General features: G+C 53.3%; 7 protein-coding genes across 7 annotated transcripts; 6 read left to right on the forward strand and 1 right to left on the reverse strand.

The window, feature by feature from the left end:
• Positions 1-245: 245 nt before the first annotated feature.
• On the forward strand, positions 246-1,392 carry HD553DRAFT_305411 (putative retrograde transport, endosome to golgi-related protein). Its single transcript, XM_046179161.1, has 5 exons — positions 246-446; positions 508-624; positions 693-850; positions 912-992; positions 1,076-1,392. Exons 1-5 carry the CDS (start codon positions 366-368, stop codon positions 1,284-1,286), a joined length of 648 nt encoding a protein of 215 aa, XP_046039262.1. The 5' UTR covers positions 246-365; the 3' UTR covers positions 1,287-1,392.
• Positions 1,393-1,971: 579 nt separating this feature from the next.
• On the forward strand, positions 1,972-3,691 carry HD553DRAFT_348001 (uncharacterized protein; the record flags this gene model as incomplete). Its single annotated transcript, XM_046183344.1, has 4 exons — positions 1,972-2,297; positions 2,458-2,610; positions 2,709-2,869; positions 2,949-3,691. Exons 1-4 carry the CDS (start codon positions 2,128-2,130, stop codon positions 3,689-3,691), a joined length of 1,227 nt encoding a protein of 408 aa, XP_046039263.1. The 5' UTR covers positions 1,972-2,127.
• A 376-nt stretch (positions 3,692-4,067) lies between these two features.
• HD553DRAFT_305416 (uncharacterized protein) lies at positions 4,068-7,207 on the forward strand. The gene is made up of 10 exons (XM_046179162.1): positions 4,068-4,363; positions 4,460-4,748; positions 4,825-5,091; positions 5,172-5,465; positions 5,538-5,802; positions 5,864-5,918; positions 5,986-6,095; positions 6,164-6,324; positions 6,399-6,756; positions 6,839-7,207. The coding sequence occupies exons 1-10, from the start codon at positions 4,273-4,275 to the stop codon at positions 7,007-7,009; spliced, it is 2,061 nt and encodes a 686-aa protein (XP_046039264.1). The 5' UTR covers positions 4,068-4,272; the 3' UTR covers positions 7,010-7,207.
• An 806-nt stretch (positions 7,208-8,013) lies between these two features.
• Positions 8,014-8,861, reverse strand: HD553DRAFT_305418 (uncharacterized protein). Its single transcript, XM_046179163.1, has one exon. It carries the CDS (start codon positions 8,707-8,709, stop codon positions 8,245-8,247), a length of 465 nt encoding a protein of 154 aa, XP_046039265.1. The 5' UTR covers positions 8,710-8,861; the 3' UTR covers positions 8,014-8,244.
• A 523-nt stretch (positions 8,862-9,384) lies between these two features.
• HD553DRAFT_267755 (uncharacterized protein) lies at positions 9,385-10,654 on the forward strand (the record flags this gene model as incomplete). Its single annotated transcript, XM_046177543.1, has 4 exons — positions 9,385-9,443; positions 9,517-9,909; positions 9,970-10,177; positions 10,238-10,654. The coding sequence occupies 4 exons, from the start codon at positions 9,385-9,387 to the stop codon at positions 10,652-10,654; spliced, it is 1,077 nt and encodes a 358-aa protein (XP_046039266.1).
• Positions 10,655-11,385: 731 nt separating this feature from the next.
• Positions 11,386-15,226, forward strand: HD553DRAFT_305424 (putative DNA ligase). Its single transcript, XM_046179164.1, has 15 exons — positions 11,386-11,638; positions 11,714-12,290; positions 12,349-12,511; positions 12,571-12,711; positions 12,772-12,873; positions 12,930-13,174; positions 13,232-13,317; positions 13,377-13,492; positions 13,560-13,655; positions 13,720-13,902; positions 13,969-14,199; positions 14,258-14,398; positions 14,458-14,642; positions 14,709-14,823; positions 14,883-15,226. Exons 1-15 carry the CDS (start codon positions 11,461-11,463, stop codon positions 14,955-14,957), a joined length of 2,634 nt encoding a protein of 877 aa, XP_046039267.1. The 5' UTR covers positions 11,386-11,460; the 3' UTR covers positions 14,958-15,226.
• Positions 15,227-16,927, forward strand: HD553DRAFT_305426 (uncharacterized protein). The gene is made up of 4 exons (XM_046179165.1): positions 15,227-15,491; positions 15,554-15,705; positions 15,774-16,014; positions 16,076-16,927. The coding sequence occupies exons 1-4, from the start codon at positions 15,253-15,255 to the stop codon at positions 16,665-16,667; spliced, it is 1,224 nt and encodes a 407-aa protein (XP_046039268.1). The 5' UTR covers positions 15,227-15,252; the 3' UTR covers positions 16,668-16,927.
• Positions 16,928-17,429: the final 502 nt, after the last annotated feature.

Genomic DNA, 17,429 nt, shown 5'->3' on the forward strand with positions numbered 1-17,429 from the left:
TATTGTGGGTAGGTGATCACCTTCGACCTCGCGGGCTCTGGTACACGATTGCTGGAATTGGACACCAAAGATGATCGATGATGCTGCTGTGTCGGGCGATCGATGATGTCGTAATTTGGATCCGGTGAATCCGCGGATGCATATTATCGTAAGCATACGGACATCGCCTGCCGTTCTACTCGAGTAGCCACGGCCATCATCACGCAGTCGACTGATCACTGATGTGTATCCTCGACCACGATTGGAATGGCCGTCTTGCTCTCGTATGTCGTCAACGAGATAAACTTGGACTGCGCTCAACGACCATCTAAGACTTTGGCATCCTCTATCAAGACGTCCAGCGACCTGGCTCTACACGCATCAACATGGTTCTCGTGCTGATTATCGGAGACCTCCACATCCCTACTCGGATTCATGATCTGCCTGCCAAGTTCAAGAAGCTGCTAGTGAGTCCTTACCGCCTCTGTTATACACTTCAAATGCTAGCTCACACACGACGTATGACAGGTACCAGGGAAGATTGGGCAGATTCTGTGTACCGGCAATATCTGCGACAAGGAAACGTACGATTACCTACGGACAGTAGCACCGGAGGTGTTGAGCGTAAAAGGGGATTTCGATTCGGTCAGTCTCAATCGTTTTGAGTATAAAACGAACTGTAGTGCTGATGATACCATTTGTTCTGTTTGTAGACCGGCCATTTCCCCCAAAGCGTCATCATTAATCACGGACCCCTGAAATTCGGAGTCATCTCCGGAACTCAATGTATACCAATAGGCGATGTAGACATTCTCGCGGCCACTTCAAGGCAGATGGACGTGGATATTCTGATTAGTGGAGGAACCCATCGGTGAGCACCGCATCTTCGAGGCGTTTGAAATGCGATGTTCGCTGAACAGAGATGTCTGCAGATTCGAAGCATTCGAGTATGAGGGTAGATTCTACGTCAACCCTGGTTCGGCAACAGGTGCTTGGAGTGGTTTGTGGCCTGGGTGAGTGACTGAAAGGGCGGTTATCGGTGACAACAGCTTATCAGTCATGCCGCCTTGCTCCTTTACTCCACCGGGATACATAGCGAGGCTACCCCATCTTTCGCTTTGCTGGACATTCAGGGTCCCGTGGTCGTGACTTATGTCTACCAACTCGTCGATGGGGAAGTCAAGGTGGACAAGGTGGAATACCGGAAACCGGACCCTTCCGAGATCGCCAACAAGGTTGGAAATGACCCAGTGAATTCCTCGAACACGGGTTTAGAAGGTGTGGAGACGGCGGAAGGAGCCTGGTAACGCGTCAGAGTGTACCTCTCGAACAGGCGTTAACGTGTACCTCTGAATGATTATACCAGTGAATGCGACGGAGATGCAGCATGATAACGATTGTAATACGACGAAAGCTCTCAACATACAAACCGTTCGAGTATCGCAAAGAGAATGTATGAACCACCGACCCTCCCCAGAACCAGACCGCTCTATCAAAAGCGATTGTCCTCCCTAATGGAGAACGGGCAAACTGAGGAACGAGTACTGAGACGTTCCCACCCGACGAGATCGAAAGAAGAGGAAATGCCCCTCCCGTCGATTCGTCAGACTCCTTCGAGGGGTCGTTTGACGCTCGACGACCAGTGGCTCTTCGGGTTGAAAGACTCTAGGGTCGATCTGTGGCAGAAGAGAGTCGTGGCCGGAGCAACAAAGGGAAACTAAGTAAATACGACCCCCGCCGCACGTGCCTTTCGGCAGTATGAAGAGAAAAGAAAAGGACGTGCGGGTGTCGGGGAGATAGATGTAGGTTCGAGGTTGGGTTGGTTATATACCTCGAGCAGCGAGCCGGGAGGAGAGGGGTGACCAGAAATTATCTCGATCACGTGAAAAGGTAGGATGGATAGGGTTGGCGGAAGCAAAAGAGAGGAGCGGGGGGTGCAGAACCGGCGACAACCTCGACCTCGAGGTGGGACAGAGCATCAAGGGGGGGAGCTGATAGGATGGGCCGAGTACTCTCATAGACACCACACACACACACACTCGACCGGTCCAAGCTACGTGCAGACTCGTCATAGGCTGCTGCTGGGAATCGCCAATTCGAGCCTACGAAATCTTGCCCCGGCATCCCAACTCGTCAACGGATCGGGCCATGTCCCGTCAACATCACCATCAGATCCCTCTCATCCACCCCATCGCCGGCCCATCAACGAGCTCTAGCATAACGATGGGTCCTCAAGAATCCAAGCGAGACAAGAAGCGAAGGGAGGTCATCGAGAGGGTGGAGAGGCACCATATGGAAAAGGTCGCCAGTCGAGATCAGTAAGTCGTAGGGGGACGGGTCGTTTGTGTGGGTTTCACGGGGAACGGATCTGCGGACAGGCTCTTGTCCCAGACTAAACCGTTGGCAGCTTCTACATCACAATGGTCCCGTATGCATTGCTATTATGTTGCTGACGCATCCACCGCTGCACCTTCTCAGAATCTACGAAGAACTCTATAAAGACCTAACCCAGCGTAATCAGAACCTCTCCAAAGACCCATCCACCTGCCGACCACTCGACATCCCGATGTACCTTTTGAACCTCGAAAGAGATGCTTTATTAAGTGGGATCGATATGCACTGGGAGTACCGGTAAGTAACAAAATCGCTTCTAAGCTGCGTATCGAAACGAGGGTCGGGGCTGACCGAGCCATAACCTGTTTTCCTCCTCCGACCGCGTGTACAAGTAGGAACGACTCGCTACATCACCTGTATTCCCTTGAACGGCAAAAGATCGAGGACGATTTCAAAAAGGGTCGCGATCTCGTCAGGCAGAGGTTGTTGGACGGGGTGGAAGAGCGGAGGAGAAAGATCAGGGAAGACAAGGAGAGCGTGGGGGATGTTGTGGCTGGTGAGTCCTTGCAGTCCGTTTGAAAAGCTAGCAGACGAGAACGTCATTGACTGATTCTTGCCGATCGTGTTCGCTATAGAGACTTTGCTAGAGGCTCAGATCCGACCTCGACCTAGTCGGAACGCACGGACGCAGAAACGACAGATGTACGGACATTCACCACCACACTCGACAAGAGCGACACCGAATCCAGCCACTGCACCAGCAACGGGAACCAAGCAGGACCATCCGACGGCGACGACGAATAATACCTTGGCTTCCACCGTGGCCAGTGCAGACGCCTTGTTGGCGACCTTGTTACCGATGACGACGACGGGCATGTCAACGGAGAACATCATCTCCCCATTACCCTACAGTCTGGCGGTATTACCCGCACCCAATCTGCCTGCTGGGGTCGGGGCGGGCAAGACGGCACGACGAGCCGGACGAGGGACCGCCAATAACGCCGTCGCCGCCTTGCTTGGGGACGGGATGGGAGGAGCTGGGACACCTTTTGCGGACGATACGAGGTCGAACGCGAACGGCAAGGACGGCTCGATGGGCGGTAGTGGTAGCAACTCCGGAGGAGGTCTAGGCGTCGACCGATCGGGTAACGGAGGGAAATCGACTGGACCGAATAATACCACTATCCGGGTGGGACCTGCCATGACAGGCTACGCCAAGGTGACGGGCTGGGCACCGGGAAAAAGCTTGGACGAACTCAAGGGGTTGGTCAGTTGTAACGAGATGGAGAGGGAGGGAGATCTCGCGAGTATAAGAGGGTGGGGGAGGCGGGCGAGGGGGACGACGAGGGCGGGCGGGGCGAATGGGAACGGGTCGTAGAAAGCAAGACAAGAAGGAGACCAGACTTCGATCTTTCCAATCCACCTTTTCTGTGTCACCCTTGGCGGGTTTCTATTCATCTTCGTTTTCGTTGTACCACTAAGGTTATACCTTGTTTTGTCCTTTGAATAATTCCTATCGTGTAGCGAGCTGCATGTTGATTGATCGATCTATCATTGCTATTCATGTCAGCGGTGATGAGGCGCAGTCGAAGGGGGAGGGAGGGAGGGAGGGGCCGGAACGCGTCGTCATGGGTTCAAACAGAAATGACGTCACCTCGTCTTGGCCGTCGTGGCGTTTCGTGATCACGGTACTCGTCGTACTCGTCCTCGTCATTCCCACTCGCTGCACGCTGTCCCCCTCCCCCCCCTCTGCCCTTCTCTCTCTCTCTTATAACGAACCTCGACCTTGTCATCCTCATTGCAATCATCGTCATCATCATATATCCATTCCCTCGTCGCCAATTCCCCCCCCCCCCTTCTCATAACCGTCTTATCACGAACACAAAGAAAAGAGAGTCCCATCTCCCCTCATCGCATCCCACCAAACCACCACAAACAACTCAACGGAAAAAAACCAATATGAAGCTCAACGTTGCCGCCGTCTTGGTCGCTTCCGCTGTCGCTGGACAGGGTGCCAACGCAAAGATCTTTGGCAAGGAGCCTTCTGCCAGTGAGTACGAGTTGCTCTGTCATGGCGCAAGCTTTTGACGATGCTCGAAAAGATAACCTGGGTGACCCTCAACTGACACGTCCTCCCTTTTCGTAGCTGATCCATCAACGTGGTCGGTCGAGCAGGCCAAGGTTTGGTTGTCTGAACACAAGATCCACGTGCCCGCCGGTACCGAGGACCTTCTCCGAGTCGTCCAGGACAACTTCGATGCCGTCGCCAAGAAGGGTGCCAGGGCCGTCGGTGCCGGTCAGGCTTACTACGAGGCCTACTCGGACAAGGCGGTCGATGGATGGACAGAGTCCCAGTTGAGGGAGTTCTTGTTGGAGCAGGGTGTCGTCAGCCCCAAGGGGACCGTTGAAGAGTTGAGGATCGCCGCCAAGCAGAAGTAAGCCGTCGTTACCCTCAAGGAGCGCTAGCCTATTCAGCTACTGATTATCCCCTTTATTTCCTTCAACTCGCAGGGCTTCTGCCGTCTCGACCGCCATGTACGGTCATCCCACCGCTCAGGCTAGCGCTTCGGCTTCTTCCGTCTTCCACTCGGCTACCGGTGACGTCCAGGCTTCCGCCACCTCGCTCTACAACGAGGCCGTCGCCAGTGCCAACAGCGCTGCCAGCGGTGCCAGTGCCAGCGTCAGCTCTTTGGGATCGTACGCCAGCGCCAAGGCCCAGCAGACTTTGGACATTAGCCGGGACTACGTCTGGAGTACTTGGGACGACAACCAGATCAGGTAAGTCGACCGCCGCCGAAGCGACATCAACGCAAGTGCGTGGAAAGCATGGCTAATCTTCCCGATTGTACTCTTCCTAGAAACTACCTCGAGGAGAAGAACGTCATCGAGGCCAAGTCGACCCACCCTCGAAACTTCTTGCTTCAAAAAATGTCCAACGTCTACCACAAGTACTTGAACGACCCTGTCTACCACGGATGGTCTGACAACTACCTCAAGGGATGGTTGGTCAACCACGGTGTCCTCCAGCCTCCTACCGACCGAGAGGGCATGCTCATGTTGATGAAGAACAACTACTGGGAGGCCAAGGACAAGGTCTGGAGCTCGTGGACCGACTTCCAGATGAGGGACTGGTTGGTCTCTGAGGGTATCATGTGAGTCGAGAGCGTGTGAACTTTGATCGCAATAACTAGCACGAGTGCTGACCGACCTTTCCGCCCTCGCAGCTCCAACTCGGCCGCCGACCTCAAGCGTGAAAAGTACGAGTCTCTCTTGACCGACAACTACCACAAGGCCAAGTCGACCGTCTTTTCCGGATGGCACGATTCGGAGCTCAGGGACTATTTGGTCCAGCACGGGCTCGTCAAGTCCGACTATGCCGCACAGAGGGACGACATGATCAAGTTGATCGGCGACAAGTACCAGGCTTCGACGTCGGCGCCTTACTTGGCTTGGCCCGATGCGAGGTTGAGGGCTTACTTGCGTGACCACGTGAGTATGGCAGATTGCGTGTTATGGATGGGCGTGTAGCTAATCGATGTCGCTTTCGTAGGGAGTTGACGACACCAAGTACGCTACCCGACCTTCGCTCGTTCACGAAGTCAGGAGTGAGTCAAGCCCGATTTGCGCATTGGAGCGACTTTCGAAGGCTAATCCAACACCCTGTCTATCTAGTCCGTTACGTGCAGGCCGGTTCCCGAGTCGAGTCCATTCTTGCCAAGATCAGGGAGGCTATCGGTGGTGGAGTCGACTACGCCGAGGACAAGCTTAGCTCAGTTCTCGAGGTGAGTCTTTCCGAGAAACCTCGCCTATTCAACTTCGTCGTTGCTGACTTCGCAAGTCGTTGTTTCAGATCTTGACCGGTAGCAAGCTCTCGCTCGAGCAGCAGTTGGAAAAGAACTATGCCTCCGCCTCGGCTTCGGCCTCTTCTCTCGTTTCGGTTGCTAGTGCCAGCGCTAGCAGCCTCGGTGCCAACGCCGTCAACTCGGCCGCTGCCCTCTCTCACTCTGCCATGTGAGTCTCAGAGCCAACATTGATCGATACCTTCGACTTGTTACTGATCCAGAACCTCATCTTGAAATCGCCAGCAACTCGGCTTCTTCCGCCTCTGCCAGCGCTTCGTCCGCCGCCGCTTCGGTTTCGTCGAGCCTCTCGGTCGAGGCCAGCAAGGCCAGCGTCATCGCTTCCAAATCCGGAAGCCCCAGTGCCAGCTCTGCCGCTAGCGTCGCCTCCAAGTCGGCCTCGTCCGCTGCCGTCTACATGAGCTCGTCCGCCGCCAGCGTCGCTTCCGAGGCTTCCAAGTCGGCTTCCGCCTACGCCGTCTCGGCATCCAAGTCGGCCTCGAGCGTCTCTTCCAGCTTGTCCGTCTCGGCCGTCAGCGCTTCCAAGGAAGCCGCCAAGACTGCCAGCAGCGTCTCGGCTAGCTTGAGCAGCGCTTACCACAGGGTAAGTCGATAGCTTTGGCGTGAACATCGAAGTCAAAGCAAATTCCTGATCATCATCCACTCATTACTCTTGCAAACTACAGGCCAGCCTCTCGGCTGCTTCCGTCAGCTCGGTCGCTTCCGCTTCGGCCTACTCTGCTAGCTCGGTCGCCTCTGCCTCGGCTGCCAGCGCCAGCAAGAGCGCCAGCTCTTACTCTGCGTCTTTGGCCAAGGAGTCTGCTCGAGCTTCCCAGTCCGTCAAGGCCGAGCTCTAGATTGCCAATCGCAGGATGCCCCCCGTCGCAGGATTGTGATTGACGAACCGTCTCGACCGAGAGATGTACGAAGGTTTCGTCTTGTTTTACCGCTCGCTTTCGACTTGTTGTGCCGTGTGCTTCGTAGATTCTATAGTAGAATGCCGCCTTGGGGGCATATAATATCGAAAATTGCTATTCCTTCCACTTGATTGCCCCTCTTATTTTACGCAGCGTTAAGATGGCAAGGAAACAGGCAAGAGCGTATCCCGAAAAAGACGGCAGCCGCCGAAAACGAAGACCAGGCCTGACCCCTTTGGACATGTTGGGCTGCGATATCGAGCCTACGCCATGGATCGAACACTTCGCTGCACGTCTTTATTTCATCGTTCGATTTCACGAGCGGTTCATCACCGACATGCAACAACCCAACCGCCTGGAGCGCAAACTTTATCGTCAATATGCAATACCCCTCGCCGCGTGGGCCACCGGACGGGAGACCTCAAGGGCGGTGAGCATTCCGGTCCGGCGGGTCCGACCTACGACGAAGCTGCTATACGGGAGGAACTCTATGTACGTCCTGGCTCGAGAGAGGAGTGATCGACCGGACCTCGCTGACACAAACCTTTAGTGGGGTGACGTCGAAGCGATCGAGGGACGAGACGTCTCAAATCGCTAGCGACAAGAGAAAGTGTATGATCGACTGGAGCTAAAAGGCAGCCATGTATCGCTCATCGAGGAGGTGTACAATTCGGATGATGTATTGGGTTTTCAAGTGGCGGTCGCGAGATATTGTGGAGTATCTGGCCCGGCCTGAGTTTGGAAGGCTTAGGCTGCCTTCGTGCGTCTGGTGTACAATTAACAAGTGCCCGTTTATTGGAAAACCGCCCCGAAACCCCCGAGATCGGCAATTCACCCAGGACAGCTCGAAGTCTCTTCGCACGGGTTGAACGACCTGGAAGATCGCCACAACGAGCGCGAGGGGACGAGCAGAAATCAGGAATCTACATACAGCACACGATAGTCACCGATTCTGTACAACTTGTCGGCTATCTTGCCTATAACGCGCATATGTCTATCCACCTGTCGCGCGCATCTATAACACCGTCATGAATTCGATATTTTGCAAAGGATGGTTTGGGGCGAGCGCGAGCAGATCTGTCCGTTTGCGTGAGGCGCCGCTGGTCCGATTCGGGAAGCGAGAATCGATTTGACCAACTTTCTTGAGAAGCAAGTCTTTGTCCCGCTACGTCATCTTATTCCTCGTCCGTGGGAGCTCTCCGGTCGCATCGCCCTTCGCCTGGATTGGACTCCTGCTCGTCCTCGCTCACTCCCGCTTCACTGCCCTTCTTCGGACGGTTATACTTGCCCTTGGGTTTTTTCCCGCTGACAGCCCCCTTCTTGTTTTTCCAGACCCCCCCGAATCTGTAGCCAAGAGTCCTCGCTTCATCCGAGCCATCGACCACTCCACCGCTTGCCTTCATCCAGCAGCCGCCGGGGCAGAGTAGATACCACTTTCCATCGCCATCAGCTGCGTTGAAGTCGACACTGCCATCGAATGCCCGGGTTTGGCAACGGATGAGCACGTCTGAGAGGGTCTGGCACCGATCGCAAGGTTTACTGGAGGTACTCGGGTCGAGCTTGCGGGTCTGACGTGCTGTCAGAGGTTTCTTAGATTGAGTTGTCGGCGACGACGAGGAAGGGGATGTCGGTGGCGACATCGTGGTAGACTTGCGTGAGGTGTAGGTGTGAAGGCCGTATGTCAGCGATGATTGACTGAGTGCTAAGTGGGCCGTGAGGAGGATACGACACACGAGGATGTACTCGTGATAACGTGATAACGTGATAACGATTGTGAGCTTTAACGATTGTGGGCTTGTGAGCATTGGTGAATGCAATCGCGGATTTCGACGCCGATCGATATAGATGCTGAATCGCTTCATCGATCGGGCGCGCGGGCGCTGCTGAGCTGCTCCACCAGCTCGCCGCTCGCCGACGTCATCTCTTCCGGACGTTCAAGCTCGTCTCACCCTCCGGGCAATCGTGAAACCGTCACATCGTATCATGGCGCTAGCACCCTCAACACACCGTCGTCTACGGAGCTATCAAGTACGAGTCTGTTTAGTTTGGGGCCGTCACTCTCGCTCTCGCAGTAGGAGATGTCCTGGGCCTGCTAATCACCAACGAAGGCCGGAGCTCATCGATGCCGGCATCCCACCCACATTGTCAACAAATTCGAGGTACCTCAGAACCTGCCATCAATTCCATCAAACGCAATCAACTCTTCTGATCTTCTGAGCTGCCGTCATAGCATCATTTGTAGTCCCTCGCATTGTCCTGCATCAATCAGACTCACTTGAGCAACGTGCAATCGTACATCTTCATCAACGGTCAGGATGTCTTCTTCACGGCGTGACAGCAACAGGATCATCATCGCGGTCACCGGTGCGAATGCGTAGGTACTGTGGTGTCATTTGAAGCACCAGAGTCGATTCCGATACACGTCCTTATTGTGCTTCCTAACTCAGTGGACTAGGACTAGGCTACTGTCACAGGATCCTCAGGCAGCTCTCTACGGCTCCGACTGCTCCCCCACCGGATGCCCTCGAACTACCGCTCGAACCGGGTCATTCCCCTCGACGACTTGCTCTAAAGGACGCTTCTCTGTCGAACTTCGTCAACACTCAGCCTCCACCCACATTGACCTTGATTCTAGCCTGTCGATCGAGACAAAGAGCCGAGGTGGCCATCAAGCAGTTGAAGAAGCAACATGAGCTGGGACTGATCGGCAGGAAGATGCGAGGTGCCGAAGAGAGGAAAGGATGGCTGGAAGGGCTGGAGATCGTCTTCGAAGAGCTGGACGTCGACCGTGTGGGGGGTCAAGGTGGAGTACTGGATTTTGCATCAAGGATCCGAGACAAGTAAGTACACTCGTTAGCTGCATTATCTCGTGAGCGGTACTTGATCGCCTGCTCTCTTAGTTATCCACATCTCACCACACTCGTGCTCAACGCTGGGATTGGTGCTTTCTTGGGCCTCGACTGGGCGGGAGCTATGCGTCAATTGATGGTAGACCCTGTAGGCACCGTATTGGAGCCTCAATTCATCCTGCAAGAGATCGGAAGGAAGAGCGGAGACGGTCTACGAGGCGGGGTCTGGGGGGTGAACGTCCTGTCGACTTATATCCTGGTAAGCCGTATCGTTCCGGTAGGATCAGTTTTGACTAGGACTGATGGATGTACTCATCAGGCCAAAGAGCTTCGATCTCACATGGCCAAATCGCCCGTAAACCTTCCTCTATCGCCTCGTATTATTTACGTCACGTCATCGCAAGGGAAAGCTAGCTTCCTCCCTCAACCGCCGTCGAGCGACAAACAGCTCATTCAGTTGGAGGAGAGTTACGGAGCCAGCAAATACATGGGGAGTATCGTGACTTCCCACCTGGATGCCGAATTTAGCCAAACCGAGGCATTGCCCCAGGTTGACCAGAACTCCGATGAGGATGTGGGAGAGAGAAAGGTCAGGGTCTTGAGGCTGGACCCAGGAGTCGTGCACACGGGCATGTTCGCTCAATGGCTTCCTTTCTTCATGGAATGGCTCATGGTGATTACGCTGCATTTTGTAAGTGCACCTTGGGACGTCCTTCAGAAGAGTATTAGAAGCTGACTGGACATTGCAATCCTCGTCGTTCTCCAGGCCCGTTTGTCCGGTTCAAGAGCACACGTTATTTCGACCGACAATTCTGCGTTGGGGTTGACATACTTGACCCTTACGCCTGATTCGACGCTGGATCCAGTCTGCCCCATTGTCAAGGATGCTCGTGAAGGAGCGGAAGTTTCTCACGAAGAAACAGACTCGACGCCCCTTTTGGGCAAAGAAGGCGCCGGTCGAGCTCCGGCCGTCTACCTTTCGCAGTGTTGGCGTACCGGGAAAGCGTACGTAGGGTTGGAGCGAGTCAAGGATTGGGATCGGTATGCCAGGGGTCCAGATGGAGGAGACGGATTCGTGGGAGAGTGTGATCGGGTCTACAAGGAATGGAAGGGAAAGCAGATGGAGGGAAAGGATGGAGTTGCCTTGATCAGGGAGGAACAATTTCGAGGCGCTCCGACTGGCATCAAGACGGATTGATCGGCTCTGATATACGTACAAGCTCTACATGAGTACAAGTGCACCGACACGTACCTAGAGATTCTGCCTGAATACCTTGAGCATTACCGTTATGACCATGCTGCTACGATCCAAATGCTCAAAATTCTGATGCCCCCACCTTCTGCAGCCTGGGGTCGAGGGTGTGACGCGACGCGCCTTAATGACGCGGTCGGAATGGGATCGAGCTGATCGGACGTCGGACGATCTGTCGTACAATCGTACAATTCAAGTGTCTCTGCACGAGATTTTGTCCGCTAGTAGCTAGTAGGTAGCTCAAAGTTCGAAAATCATTGCATCAGCATATCGGAATCAACTTTCCAACCATGGGCAAACAATCCACGCTGGGCAAGTTTTTCGAGCTGCCGAAGGGCACCCCCGCTCCTCCGAAACAACAAGCAGATCTCAAGAGCATGTGGGCACCCAAGCCCGCCAAGAAGGAGGAGGCATCGGGGAGTTCGAGTACTAGCAAGGTCAAGTCAGATTCGTCGAGCGATAAGAAGCGTGAGTGATCGAATGGAACTCGGGATATTACCGTGTCAACAAGGCTCATTTCGATACTTCGCTTCTTACAATCAGCTTCGTTGATCAAAAAGCGTCATATCGTTACGTCCGAGGACGAAGAGGGCGAGCAGACGGCCGGCTCTTCCAAGACGTCCAAAGAGCCCGAACAGAAGAAGGCCAGGATCGGAGTGGGCGAGACGATCGAGGAGATGGCACAGGATCTACAAGACATCGCTGCAGAACAGCTCAAGGACATCAAGCCAGCTCCGGCTTCCGGAACAGCCGATTCTGGCGGATCGTCCTCGGCAGAGATTGCGAAGAGATCCAAGAAGAACTCTCCACCCCCGACTTCTGCTGTTGCCACAAACAGCAAGGCGAAGCCACCCTCCATTGCCGGAAAACCGACCAATAAGGGAAAGGGCAAAGCGAAGATCGACCCGGATGATGACGAAGAAGAAGAAGAGACACATAACTTGGACGAGGACGTCAACATGGATTCTCCAGGAGATGCCGATGAAGGCGAAGATGATGATCAGAAAGAAGAGGCCGACAAGAAGGAGATGAATGAGGCTGCTATGAAGCTGGCTTCGACATATGCGGGGACGTTGGACAGCGTGACAAAAGATGCATCTCAGTGGAAGGAAGGCGCTCCGTAAGTCTGTTTCAAGCAACTTGCGAGCCGGACAGACTAATCATTTTTGTCCGATCAGAGTGCCATACTCGGCTTTGACCGATTGCTTTGATCAGATTGACCAAACCACCAAACGACTTCTCATCTCGAATTACCTCACTCAATTCCTGCTCAAAGTTGCTATGAATCCTGGTCAGAATGGAGAAGATCTGAAACGTGTCGTGTACTTGTGCATCAATCGCGTACGTTGTTGAGACCATCACCAGCGGATGTTGCGAAATGCTGATGACTCCCTCATTAGCTTTGTCCGGATTACATGGGTATTGAACTAGGAATCGGAGAATCGTTAATCATCAAAGCCATTGCGCAGAGTACCGGAAGGAAGCCGGCCGATATCAAAGCCGACCTGTTGAAAGTGGGAGACCTGGGTTTAGTGGCAGAAGTGAGTTTCGCTAGTGGACGGGCGGTATTCTGGCCCCGTATTGACGGAAGGATATTGTAGCAATCTAAAGGAAGACAGATGACGCTAGCAAAACCCAAACCGCTCACAGTTGCTTTCGTGTTCAAGACGCTGGAAGATATCGCCAAAACGACTGGAGCTCAAGTAGGATCTCGAGGCACAATATTTGCAGACCCACACTGATCATGTACCGCTCATAGTCGCAAAATCGGAAAGTTGGGTTCATCCAGAAGATCCTCACCTCATGTCAGGGATCAGAAACTCGTTTTATCATCCGATCACTAGAAGGCAAACTTCGAATCGGCTTGGCAGAGAAGACTCTGGTCACTGCTCTGGCGCATGCGATTGTTCTGAAAGAGTTTGGCAAGATGAAAAAGAACGTCTCCCAGTCAGATCTCGCAGAGAAGCTGGCGAGAGGGAATGAGATCGTCAAACAGGTTTACAGGTATGCTCAGTTCACATTAGAACCTGAAGATATGGCTGATGGGCGTGTCGATGGCAGCGAATTGCCAAACTACGATATAATTGTGCCCGCCTTGCTCGCTCACGGTGTCGACGGCTTGCGAGCTGCATGCAAACTGACTCCTGGTGAGTCCTCCTTATGACTTTTCTTTGCGCACGACTCATTCAACCTACTTCCCTTCCAGGCGTACCGCTGAAACCAATGCTGGCTAAGCCGACCAAGGCCATTGGAGAGGTTCTGGATCGGTTCGAGGGCAAGGAGTTCACCTGTGAATACAAGTACGACGGAGAGAGAGCCCAGGTAAGAAGCGCTTGAGTATATAGCAGCGAATGCGCTAACAGGTCTTTTCCTTCATTTCGTCAATCAGGTCCACCTGCTGGAGAACGGGGAAATCGTGGTGTTCAGTCGGAACAGTGAGAATATGAGCGCAAAATATCCTGATTTGATCGAGTCGGTACCGAAGGCGAGTCTAGCTGTTCGAGCACCTGTTAGTGATAGCGCTCACGCCTGTGTCGACCTGTTCACAGTGGGTGGGACCAGAAGTTAAATCTTTCGTAATCGACAGCGAGGCCGTGGCATACGATTTGCAAACCAAGAAATTGCTTCCCTTCCAAGACTTGAGTCGACGCAAGAGGAAAGACGTCAGGACCGAAGACATCACTGTCAGGGTGCACGTTTTTGCTTTCGATTTGCTGTACTTGAACGGCGAAGTGAGTGGGAAGGCAAAGTTAAGAAGCTGTTTCTGTCGCTCTGTTTAACGTTCGGCCCATTCGCAGTCTCTGTTGACGAAGGAATTGAAGGATCGACGGGCGCTTTTGCAAAAGCACTTCAAGCTCGTTGAAGGAGAGTTTGGCTTCGCGAAGAGCTCCGATGGAAACTCGAGCGATCAGATCGCCGAATTCCTGGACGAAAGCATCAAGGACGGATGTGAAGGATTGATGGTCAAGAGATTGACTACGGGTGATTCTACCTACGAACCGAGTCGAAGGTCGATCAATTGGTTGAAGGTGGGTCATGCCGCCCGTCGTCGAAGGAGATTCCACTGATCGCTTTTGATCGATATAGCTCAAGAAGGATTATCTTAGCGGTGTCGGAGACAGCATGGATCTATGTGTAGTTGGGGGATATTACGGCAAGGGTAAACGAACGAACGTCTATGGGGCCTTGCTGTTGGCCTGCTTCGACGAGGACTCTGAGCAGTGGCAGGTGAGCCGAGCTGTCGATCGCGCTTAGGACATCCCCGCTCACCTATCGGGCACTGACAGACCGCAACGAAGATCGGTACGGGATTCTCGGAACAACAACTCGTGGAGCTATACGATCTCTTGAAGCCCCTCGAACTGACTGTGAAGAGGGGAGACGTTCTGGCGGATCCCTCGAAGCCTCCCGATGTATGGTTCGAACCCAAGGTCGTCATGGAAGTTTTGTGTGCCGATCTCAGTCTGAGCCCGTGAGTCTTCTGTCTGTTACGTTCATTGCTATAGTAATAAGTCCAATTCGTCTTTGCGCTTTGCAGCATCTACAAGGCGGCCCAAGGTCTTCAGGGCGAGAAAGGAATCAGTCTTCGATTCCCTCGTTTCATCAGACTTCGAGACGACAAGGACGCCGACGATATCACCAGCGCTGAACAGGTTAATGGACATTCCCTTCGTTCCAGGCGTCCGTCCGCTGAAACTGTTTGTGGTCATAGGTTTCCGAATTTTACGAGAATCAGGTCTTGGCTGGAGGCAAGAAGACTGATGGAGGGGGTGGGGACGACTGGTAAATTCCAGCTATCAAAGACTGCCACCCGGTTCTTCACGTACATCCAGCCGCCAGACTCTCTTTTCTTTTACGATAGCCAGCACGAACAGGCTCATGTCGCATGTCGACCCTGTCATTATGCCAGAGCGAAATACCAACGAGCGGCCTCGCGCGGTCCCGAATGCCACGAGAAAGCGCATCCGCGCTTCCCAAATTATCAAAGCTAGATGGGAGACCTTGGCAGAGATTAGATCACTTTGAACGCCTCGATGATGGTCTACAAACTGCCTTACAGCACTTCCATAACGTCCAGCACAATGTCCTCCCTGGCCAAGAGTGGCAGCAAAAAGCACCGGTCCGAAAAAGACAAATCCCACAAGCACAAGAGCAAAGACAAGGGGAAAGTCAAGGCCGTTCAGGCTGGTCCTTCAGCTCCTGTTCAAAATGATTCGCCATTCTTGTCCATCACTAGCAAGATTCGCATGAGCATACCGCCCGCCTTCGCCAGTGACCTGCGAAGAGGAGCCGAAGAGATGTTGGACAGCTTGGTGATGCGGTGAGCTCTGGGCAAAGCTACAAGAAGCCTCTAGGTGATTCTTACGAATCGCCCGTCTTCAGCTACTCTTCCGCTCTTGACGCCGTGTTGTTGGCATACTCAAATATCGAGTTCGACGACACAACGGCAAAAATCGTCAACGACTGTCCCTTTGCCATCTGCGACATCTGGTTCGACGCTGTCGTGTGGGCACCTAAAGTCGGAATGAAGCTATGTAAGTTTACGCATCACCCTTTCCCGGCTCGCGGTCGAGCTTACAAGCTGACAAATTCTTGAAATCAGACGGAATTCATTCCTTGTCCTCCCCATCTCATATTTCCCTCATCCTCTATAAGACATTCAATGTTTCGATCCCCCTTGAAAACATACCTCAGGACCGATATAGCTTTGAAGAAGCTGCCGAGATTGAAGACGCGGACTTTGAGGCGGAGGGTGTAGCCCAATTAAGTGGCCGATGGAGGGACAAGCGGACGAATAAGATTGTCGGTGCCGACAAGGAAGAGGTTGCATTCGTGGTGACGGGGTGAGTGGGATGATCGATATTCACCTGCTAGGTCTCGGTTGCTAATCTGGGCAAACCATAGTATGCAAACGTCCAACCAGATGCTGTCCTTGACCGGATCGCTCGTAACTACCGAAGCTGCAACATCTAGCACTACCGCTGTCTATCGACCAATCCCGCCGGCTCCAGGAACACAACTCGCCAACGACCTCGCTTCCCGGCCATCATCTTCGACTAACTCTGCTCGCCTGCCATCCCGCGGGGAAACCCTTGTCACAGCTGAAAAGCCGAAAAAAATGAAGCAGAAGGACAGCCGGGTATCAATAATGGGTGCGGACATTGCCAATGCTGCGCATGTCGATCAGGCAGTTCATGAAGCCCAGCCTTCAGTGCAGGCTGCTACAATGCCAGATATTGAGGACGAGGATCTGAGGAGCCATCGCAAAGAGCAAAAGCGGGCCGAAAAGGAAGCAAAGAGGCAGGCCAAACGGGACAAGGAGAGCCAAAAGCAGACCGCAGAGCAGGCTAAAGAGAGGACGAACGCGATGATCGCAGACGTAAAAGCTGAGGATACGACAACGTCGGCTTCGCCAAAGAAGAAGGAGAAGAAGCATAAGCGAAGTGCAGAGGAAGCGGCACTGGGAGAGAAGGCTACCAAGAGGAAAAAGGTCTAGGGTGATCGGCACGAATCCACATATGCCTTGACGCTGGGAGTCGCCTGTCATCATACGTTATCTGTTGTACGGCTGTCAAACTTCTGATTATTATAACGATACCGCCTTTACGATTTACGACCTCTGCTTGAAGACGAACCTTACGGTTGTTGACAATTTGAACCTTTTATCCGGATGCAAATTCTGCTTCCGAACAATCGATCGATCGGCCGCAAGCGGAACTCATGACGTCGATCATCATCATCAAATTCATCAAACCTGGCTCTCTCTCGGTCTGCACAGCGACATTTCCTTGAAGCCTTGTCCCCGTTCCCAAGGGTCAAAGCTATTCATCATTATTCATTCGTCAATAAGGAGGTGCATGTATCTTTATCGCGGCGGAGGACGCATCCTTTACAAAAACGCTCTATCTCATTCCGGTCGCACGCAATCAGCTATGCCTCAAACAACCCTCGGTCGAGGGCTAAAGCTTTCGAGCAACCCGCCTTCACCCTCGAAGCCTGTGAAACCAAAGAACAACTCCAAGCTTACTCCAGCCGTTGCGGCTGCAAAAGCCAACGGTAACCAGGGAAAGTTTGCAGGCAAAGAGTCATCCATCAAATCCGATCTGGAGCTACTAAGGTTACCTTCCACATACCTCCAGAGCGTGTACGGCGAGAAGATTGAGCAAGCACACGAGAGTAATGACGAGGTCCAGGACAACCCTAAGGTTGAGGAAGTACAGCGAGGAAAGGAGATCGAGCAGGACATGAAAGTGGATGA

Source organism: Filobasidium floriforme (genome assembly GCF_021052385.1).
Source record: "Filobasidium floriforme strain CBS 6241 chromosome Unknown HD553scaffold_3, whole genome shotgun sequence".
Taxonomy (NCBI): Eukaryota; Fungi; Basidiomycota; class Tremellomycetes; order Filobasidiales; family Filobasidiaceae; genus Filobasidium; species Filobasidium floriforme.